The following is a 10,387-nucleotide window of genomic DNA, read 5'->3' on the forward strand; positions in this document are numbered from 1 at the left end:
CAGGATAGAATATCATGAGAAGAGTGATAGACTGTGTTATGAGATTCTTGGTAGAATCATGCATACAAAGAGGCTTGACAGCCTTAACAGAATCATGTATATAAACAGGCTTGACAGCCTTGACAGAATCATGTATATAAACAGGCTTGACAGCCTTGACAGAATCATGTATATAAACAGGCTTCACAATATACGGCAATGGTATTATGACATAATAAAATAATGACAGCAAATTCCAGCCGCTTCGTACAGACTATTTAACATGATCATATCTGGTCACAGAACGGAATAAAAAGGATAAATACGTTGAAATACTGTCAAGGAATTTAATGTTCAAAGAGGAATGCAAAGTAAGTATCGCCAGTACCATGAAAATAAAAGAGAACTCTTACAACAGAAACCACTTAATGTGGTACACTTGGAGACAACACTTGCGCTTTTTTTCCAGTCAGTGCAGGTGAGGTACCTAAGCCTGAAAATACGTAGATCATTTACTAATACATGCACTCACTAAACTATTTAAATAAGTGGAACATTTCACATGTAAGATGGATCTCATTAGAGTGAGAGATATGGGAGGAAGTGTAAAATAAACCCAGTGAAGAGCAGGGGTGCAGTGGGGACAATAAGGGAACACTGTATCAACATCCGGGGTCCCAGACTATTCAACATCTTACAGAAGATATCAGAAACACGGCTGGAAACTGGACAAGTATCTTCACCAGGTGCCAGATCAACCAGGCTGTGATGGACATGTGGGGCAGCGGGTCTCCAGCAGCAACAGCCTGGTTGACCAGGCAAGCACCAGAAGAGCCTGGCCCATGGCCGAGTTCCGAGAGGAGTTAAACTCTCGAAACTCTTCAAAGGTAAATCAAAGGTATACAAGGAAAATACTGAAGGCCAGATCTTTGATCTGTCTTAGTGTCGTGAGATATGAGAAAAGAATAACTCTTCAAAATTATGCCAGCAGCAAATATCTTATAGCTACCCTATCAGTAAGGTTATGACAGTTATATGAAGGTGCAAGCCACAAGCAATAATAGCCTGGTTGATCAAGCGGTCAACAAGTACCTGTGCCAGCGGTCGGGCTATAGAGTGAAAAAAAAAGTCGAAACTGGCCACAAATATGGAAATACTGACAACCTACAGTACGTTTACTTAATGACGATTCCGGGGGTGATCGCCACAGCGGTCCGGTCCCAGACCAGGCCGCTGATGGTGGCCGTACGTAGTCCAACGTACATGCACAGAGCCCAGCTAATTATGGAATAATTTGAGGAACTTATATAGGGCCCTAAAGAAGACAGGCAGAAGTTAGTTTGTGATTTCCCTTATGTACGAAGGGAGGACGATGAAAATTCTGGGCTCTCTGATAATTGCCGAGTTCTCTCCCTCAGTGTACTTATCAAACCACTGCTTTTATTGGAGGCATTTTATGTCATCTGCCATGTCATTTGCTTTCGAGTGGAGTGATTTTGTTGTGCAGGTTTATGACCAGTCCCTCCAGGATTTTCCAAGTGGGAATTATGAAGTACGTTCAGATGTTTGACTGGATCTATACTTCGTGAGAATCATCACTGGCTCTACATTTCCAGTTACGGATATTGCAGTTATTCAGTCTATCATTTTCCTGGAGGCAGCAATAGCAACATTGTTGCGATCATTGAATGTCTCCGACACTGTCTCACTTAAGTATATTGAAATTTCGTTCTACTGAATAATCTGAGTTTGTCTTGTAGTGCGTTTTAGTCTTCATTTCCTCAATTCCAAAAGTGAAATTTGCCCTCATTGAGCTTCATATTACTGTTTGGAAGCCAAGGTGTATATATGCATGAAGATTCGATGTTATTTTTTTATTAACACATCGGCCGTCTCCCACCAAGGCAGGGTGACCCGAAAAAGAAAAACTTTCATCATTCACTCCATCACTGTCTTGCCAGAGGCGAGCTTACACTACAGTTATAAAACTGCAACATTAACACCCATCCTTCAGAGTGCAGACACTGTACTTCCCATCTCCAGGACTCAAGTCCGGCCTGCCGGTTTCCCTGAATCCCTTTATAAATGTTACCTTACTCACATTCCAACATCACGTCAAGTCCTAAAAACCATTTGTCTCCATTTGCTCCTATCTAACATGCTCACGCATGCTTGCTGGAAGTCCAAGCCCCTAGCACACAAAACCTCCTTTACCCCCTCTCTCCAACCTTTCCTAGGCCAACCCCTGCCCCGCCTTCCCTCCACTACAGATTTATACACTCAAAGCCATTCTATATTGTTCCCACCTCTCTACATGTCCAAACCACCTCAATAACCCCTCCTCAGCCCTCTCGATAATAGTCTTGGTAATCCCACACTTCCTCCTAATTCCCAAACTACGAATTCCCGGCATTATATTCACACCACACATTGCCCTCAGACATAACAGCTCCACTGCCTCCAGCCTTCTCCTTGTTGCAACATTCCCCATCCATGCTTCACACCCATATAAGAGTGTTGGTACAACTATACTCTCATACATTCTCCTCTCTGCTTCCATGGGCAAAGTTCTTTGTTTCCACAGACTCCTCAGTGCACCATTTACCTTTTCCTCTCATTAATTCTGTGATTCACCTCATCCTTCATAGACCCATCTGCTGATACATTCACCTCCTCCATATTCTCTCCCTCCAATCTGATATCCAATCTTTCATCACCTATTTTTTTTATCCTCATCACCTTACTCTTTCCTATATTCACTTTTAATTTTCTTCTTTTACATACCCTACTAAACTCATCCACCAACCTCTGCAACTTCTCTTCAGAATCCCCCAAAAGCACAGTGTCATCAGCAAAGAGCACCTGTGACAAATATATATATATATATATATATATATATATATATATATATATATATATATATATATATATATATATATATATATATATATATATATATATATATATATATATATATATATATATATATATATATATATATATATATATATATATATATATATATATATATATATATATATATATATATATATATATATATATATATATATATATATATATATATATGTGTGTGTGTAGAAAGAAATTTGGTAATAAGTAATACATATTTTATGAAAAAGAGGATAAATAAATATACAAGGTATGATGTAGCACGTAATGAAAGTAGTTTATTAGATTATGTATTGGTGGATAAAAGGTTGATGGGTAGGCTCCAGGATGTACATGTTTATAGAGGGGCAACTGATATATCGGATCATTATTTAGTTGTAGCTACAGTTAGAGTAAGAGGTAGATGGGAAAAGAGGAAGGTGGCAACAACAAGTAAGAGGGAAGTGAAAGTGTATAAACTAAGGGAGGAGGAAGTTCGGGTGAGATATAAGCGACTATTGGCAGAAAGGTGGGCTAGTGCAAAGATGAGTAGTGGGGGGGTTGAAGAGGGTTGGAATAGTTTTAAAAATGCAGTATTAGAATGTGGGGCAGAAGTTTGTGGTTATAGGAGGGTGGGGGCAGGAGGAAAGAGGAGTGATTGGTGGAATGATGAAGTAAAGGGTGTGATAAAAGAGAAAAAGGTAGCTTATGAGAGGTTTTTACAAAGCAGAAGTGTTATAAGAAGAGCAGAGTATATGGAGAGTAAAAGAAAGGTAAAGAGAGTGGTGAGAGAGTGCAAAAGGAGAGCAGATGATAGAGTGGGAGAGGCACTGTCAAGAAATTTTAATGAAAATAAGAAAAAATTTTGGAGTGAGTTAAACAAGTTAAGAAAGCCTAGGGAAAATATGGATTTGTCAGTTAAAAACAGAGTAGGGGAGTTAGTAGATGGGGAGATGGAGGTATTGGGTAGATGGCGAGAATATTTTGAGGAACTTTTAAATGTTAAGGAAGAAACAGAGGCAGTAATTTCATGCACCGGTCAGGGAGGTATACCATCTTTTAGGAGTGAAGAAGAGCAGAATGTAAGTGTGGGGGAGGTACGTGAGGCATTACGTAAAATGAAAGGGGGTAAAGCAGCTGGAACTGATGGGATCATGACAGAAATGTTAAAAGCAGGGGGGGATATAGTGTTGGAGTGGTTGGTACTTTTGTTTAATAAATGTATGAAAGAGGGGAAGGTACCTAGGGATTGGCAGAGAGCATGTATAGTCCCTTTATATAAAGGGAAAGGGGACAAAAGAGACTGTAAAAATTATAGAGGAATAAGCTTACTGAGTATACCAGGAAAAGTGTACGGTAGGGTTATAATTGAAAGAATTAGAGGTAAGACAGAATGTAGGATTGCGGATGAGCAAGGAGGTTTTAGAGTGGGTAGGGGATGTGTAGATCAGGTGTTTACATTGAAGCATATATGTGAACAGTATTTAGATAAAGATAGGGAAGTTTTTATTGCATTTATGGATTTAGAAAAGGCATATGATAGAGTGGATAGAGGAGCAATGTGGCAGATGTTGCAAGTATATGGAATAGGTGGTAAGTTATTAAATGCTGTAAAGAGTTTTTATGAGGATAGTGAGGCTCAGGTTAGGGTGTGTAGAAGAGAGGGAGACTACTTCCCGGTAAAAGTAGGTCTTAGACAGGGATGTGTAATGTCACCATGGTTGTTTAATATATTTATAGATGGGGTTGTAAAGGAAGTAAATGCTAGGGTGTTTGGGAGAGGGGTGGGATTAAATTATGGGGAATCAAATTCAAAATGGGAATTGACACAGTTACTTTTTGCTGATGATACTGTGCTTATGGGAGATTCTAAAGAAAAATTGCAAAGGTTAGTGGATGAGTTTGGGAATGTGTGTAAAGGTAGAAAGTTGAAAGTGAACATAGAAAAGAGTAAGGTGATGAGGGTGTCAAATGATTTAGATAAAGAAAAATTGGATATCAAATTGGGGAGGAGGAGTATGGAAGAAGTGAATGTTTTCAGATACTTGGGAGTTGACGTGTCGGCGGATGGATTTATGAAGGATGAGGTTAATCATAGAATTGATGAGGGAAAAAAGGTGAGTGGTGCGTTGAGGTATATGTGGAGTCAAAAAACGTTATCTATGGAGGCAAAGAAGGGAATGTATGAAAGTATAGTAGTACCAACACTCTTATATGGGTGTGAAGCTTGGGTGGTAAATGCAGCAGCGAGGAGACGGTTGGAGGCAGCGGAGATGTCCTGTTTAAGGGCAATGTGTGGTGTAAATATTATGCAGAAAATTCGGAGTGTGGAAATTAGGAGAAGGTGTGGAGTTAATAAAAGTATTAGTCAGAGGGCAGAAGAGGGGTTGTTGAGGTGGTTTGGTCATTTAGAGAGAATGGATCACAGTAGAATGACATGGAAAGCATATAAATCTATAGGGGAAGGAAGGCGGGGTAGGGGTCGTCCTCGAAAGGGTTGGAGAGAGGGGGTAAAGGAGGTTTTGTGGGTAAGGGGCTTGGACTTCCAGCAAGCGTGCGTGAGCGTGTTAGATAGGAGTGAATGGAGACGAATGGTACTTGGGACCTGACGATCTGTTGGAGTGTGAGCAGGGTAATATTTAGTGAAGGGATTCAGGGAAACCGGTTATTTTCATATAGTCGGACTTGAGTCCTGGAAATGGGAAGTACAATGCCTGCACTTTAAAGGAGGGGTTTGGGATATTGGCAGTTTGGAGGGATATGTTGTGTATCTTTATATGTTTATGCTTCTAGACTGTTGTATTCTGAGCACCTCTGCAAAAACAGTGATAATGTGCGAGTGTGGTGAAAGTGTTGAATGATGATGAAAGTATTTTCTTTTTGGGGATTTTCTTTCTTTTTTGGGTCACCCTGCCTCGGTGGGAGACGGCCGACTTGTTGAAAAAAAAAAAAAAAAAAAATATAAATATATATATATAAATATATATAAATATATATATATATATATATATATATATATATATATATAAATTATATATATATATATATATATATATATATATATTTAAATATATAAATATATATATATATATATATATATATATGTATATATATATATATATATATATATATATATATATATATATATATATATATATATATATATATATATATATTTATATTATACACACACTTGGGAGTAGGTTCACAACAAGACACGTGACTTTAAATTTAAAAAAAAAAAATATCAGCGTGAAAAAATAAACAAGGGAATTGAACCGGAGTATGGTGGTACCAGAAGGCTAGAGGCATGGGTTTTAAATGTTGCAGCAAGGAGGCAGTTGGAGGCAAATGAGAAGTGCCTGAGGATATTTTTTTGTTTTGAAGAGAATTCGGAGTTAGGAGATACAGAGGAGAATTATTGTGGTTGCCAAAAGTATTACCCAGAGGGCTGAGGAGGATTTGTTGAGGTCATTTGGACATTTAGAGATGCTGGACAAAAAATGTTGTCTAGGAGGGTGTATAAATGTGGGGTGGATGGAAGGAGGGGTAAACCAGGCTTTGAGTACTAGCGGCTTGGACATCCATGAGGCTTGTGTCGACCTGTTAGACATGATTGAGTGGAAGTGCTATTGGAGTGCAAGCAAGGTCACAATTAGGAAGGGATTCAGAGAAATCGTTTAGCCAGACAAGAGTCCTGGAGGTGGCAAGCACAGTGCCTTCATTCCGAATGTAGGATGGCGATGTTGCGGTTTGGAGAATCATCTGAACTGTTGTGTCAGCACTTCTGACATGACGGTGTTTGAGTGAATGACGGTGAAAGTGTTTCCCTTTTTTTTTTTTGGGGGGGGGGGAACCAGCCTCAGTGGGAGACGGCCGATGTGTTAATATATGTATTTATATGCACATATAAGTACAAGGTATACAGGTCTAGCTGACATCAATGACATACTACTATACAGAAAGCCGCTAGTTATGCAGAGCAATTCGGGAAAATTAGGTCAGTTTTTGTTCCAGAATGCGACGCACACCTGTCGACTAACTCCGGTGTAAAGAAACACGCCCAGTGTTTCTACCCTCGCTGGGAATCGAACCCAGACCCTCGCCGTGTGAAGCGAGAGCTTTAGCCACCAAGCACCATACAATCCTACAAATATCACGTATCTAGCGAGACCAGGCGTATTTCATGATGCGAAAACATATGTAGCCGTGGTAAGCTCAGAGGTGCGTTGTGTATGTATATGCAAATATCGAGAACAAGGTATACAAAATGCAAAACAACCAAGGTGGAGGTGAACGTATTTGCTTGGACTTCATCCTCTTCTCTGCAACACTGCAAACTTCTGTGTTGAGTGCAACATGAAAGGCCTAGAGCTATCATTCAATTCCCTCCTATGGATATATATATATATATATATATATATATATATATATATATATATATATATATATATATATATATATATATATATATATATATATATATATACGTATATATATATATATATATATATATATATATATATATATATATATATATATACGTATATATATATATATATATATATATATATATATATATATATATATATATATATATATATATATATGTCGTGCCGAATATGTAAAACTGGTCAATTAGCAAGAACTCATTTAAAATTAAGTCCTTTCGAAAATTTTCTTTTATACGTTTAAAGATATATATTTTTCATTAATGTTGATGTAAAAATTTATAATTTTGCACCAAAAAGAACTTAGAAAACTTACCTAACGTTATTACAACAAGCGCAATTTATTTTACGCTAACCCAACTAAATATATTTTAGATTTGTTTACAATAATTTAATACTAAACAAACACAGTGAAATATATTTTTTTCGTTAGGTTCAGAATGATTTTGGCGAAATTATTGCATACACAAATTTTCGCTTGTCCTATATGGCAAGATGGGCGTTGCTATTTAAGCCAAGATCGCAAGTTCTGCCTATTCGGCACGACATATATATATATATATATATATATATATATATATATATATATATATATATATATATATATATATATATATATATATATATATATATTACCAAACTGTACTATAATTTATTTTGGAAACATCTTGTCATTCCACAATAAATATATGTACTGCTTTAAGAGTCAATCATGTTTGAGTTTTTTTGTCATGTGTAAACTGAGTACTTGTAAATTTCACTTCCCTTTCACAGTTACACAACAAAGAAAATAACGAGTCCAGATCATCACTACATAAGCTAACTCGTCACGCAAGTTTAGTCACAAGGATATCTGAAGAACAAATATACTGGCCTACACAGGCTTGTTCCCAACACTGAGACAAAAAAAAAGTTCAATGACGGGATTCTGATCAGGTTTCAGCAGTTGATTTTCATGACACATGTGTTATATGCATTACTTAAACCGTTAAAAATGAGTGTAAACTGATTTTTCTAACTACATCATATAAAATGCGAGAAAAAATGAAACTCTGGTCTCATACAATTTTTGTTATTTATTGTTAATTTCCCTTATATTTGTGCCATCAACACTGTTTCTTATTGCACATATTTATACATGCAACCAACACTCCAAAGATTCTCTAAATCCCTTTAGTGATCCCGTGGCCTAGCTGCAAAGCCCTCGCTTCACACATGGAGGGCCCGGGTTTGATTCCCGGCGGGGTAGAAACAGACGCGTTTCCTTACACCTGTTGTCATGTTCACCTAGCAGCAGCAAGCAGGTACCTGGGTGTTAGTCAACTGGTGTGGGTCGCATCCTGGGGGACAAGATTAAGGACCACAATGGAAATAAGACGGGCAGTCCTCGATGACGCACTAACTTTCTTGGGTTATCCTGGGTGGCTAACCCTCCAGAGTTAAAAATCCGAACGAAATCTTATCTTATCTTATTACGATATGATGTCTAAAATCACTGAGCAACCGCCAGTGAGACCAGTGCTATTATAAACCTTGTTCAGGAAACACGACAATGATCATTGACCTTTACTGACAACTGCCAAGGCACAGAAAAAAAAAACAAAGAGGAAATAGACTGTGGGATAAATACACATGTGGAACATGTGTCTTTGTCAGTCTTATGACAAAGTTTCCAGTGGACGAGGGACTAAAGATAATGTTTTAAGTGGCAAATGCATCTTTACGTCAGACTTGTAAACACTGATATACCTAACACTCGTACATGGTAAACTATATTACAAATAACATTTTATTGAAAGTCACTGCAACTTAACCTGAAAATCTGGTTCGTATTTCTTGGCATTAGTGAAATGCAATGGTTGTGGTGCTCAGGTCTTCAGTCACTCCAACAATAAATTTAAAACTCAATGTATGTGTGTGCCTCTAAAGGTGCAACTTTACCTTCTGTCTCCGACTGGTGAATAAAAGCATAAAGCCATCCTGTGTAGGACGGTGCTACGAGAATGACATTCGTCCTCCCACTGCTGGTGTCTATCCTCACACTGTCACCTCTCCACTGTACTTGTCAGTGAATATTCACAAAATGAATCAGTTTCCAGACGAGTTCTCCTTTCGTTATCCGTTGTCATGTCTGTTCAGATACATTATGATTTATATTTCTTCACAAGTCACTTTTTTTAAGACCCACCGACCACACACTATAGCACTTTACTGTTGTAAATTATTAAAATCGAATCCACATTGAGCACATAACATTAAGAGGTTCACAGTAAGGTTGAAGTAACCTACATCACAGTATTATGGAATAATATGTAGGTAATTAGTATTAAACAAGCCGAATGAACATAGTACGTGTAGGTACGGTGGGCCGGCGTAACAACACTCCCTCAACATCCAGGCTCGACCACAGCCGAGCTCACACTGGCGCTGCCGCCGCAACCTTCTCTACGCCCACCGCTGCCCCGACACGTTCCTGGCGGCGCAAGGCTGCACACACAGTAAGTCACTAATAGAGACAGATTATGGGAGGCTAATGGAAAGATTATGCGTATTAAACATATATTAAATACTAGACTATAAATTTTCAAAATATAAATGTTTCACTTCTGTAAGAGTAAATTCATTGTTCTTTCTTGTTTCTGCGTGGAAGAATGAAGTGTACGTGGCGCAGACTTTATCACGACGGTAGGGACCTTGGGTGAGTGGTATTTTGTTGAGGAGGAAGAGATGAGAGAGGCAGAGAGGCAACACTAACTCCGCCCTGATGGCGACGGCAGTAAATGTGGAGGATCAATACACAGGTTGAGGGCAGGTCTGTGCCTGAGCGCCGACTCTCCCACCTCTGAGGTAGTCTAAATACTGTAGAAGGAAACACCTTAATAATGCCTCTTACGGTTCCTACATTAGAAAATTCAGTTCCCCCTCCCCCCCCATCCTTTAAGCACCATAGGTGGTTTTGTAAAAACCGAGATGACAGTCAAGATAAATACCAAGTGTGTTATATTGATCTTTTAGAGAACATTAAACAGGAGAAAGGTGAGAAACCCATGCTTTCCTCTGCCCAAGAT

General features: G+C 38.3%; 1 protein-coding gene across 1 annotated transcript in view; it reads right to left on the reverse strand.

Annotated features, from left to right (window-relative positions):
- LOC128689824 (beta-1,3-galactosyltransferase 1) overlaps positions 1–9,756 on the reverse strand; it is a 957,133-nt gene extending 947,377 nt beyond the window's left edge. Inside the window, exon 1 of the mRNA XM_070087677.1 lies at positions 9,261–9,756. Coding sequence (XP_069943778.1) covers positions 9,261–9,298 — 38 coding nt within the window. The 5' untranslated portion in view covers positions 9,299–9,756. The remainder of the gene's footprint in view (positions 1–9,260) is intronic.
- Positions 9,757–10,387: the final 631 nt, after the last annotated feature.

This window comes from Cherax quadricarinatus, chromosome 22, assembly GCF_038502225.1.
Source record: "Cherax quadricarinatus isolate ZL_2023a chromosome 22, ASM3850222v1, whole genome shotgun sequence".
In the NCBI taxonomy this organism is placed as follows: domain Eukaryota; kingdom Metazoa; phylum Arthropoda; class Malacostraca; order Decapoda; family Parastacidae; genus Cherax; species Cherax quadricarinatus.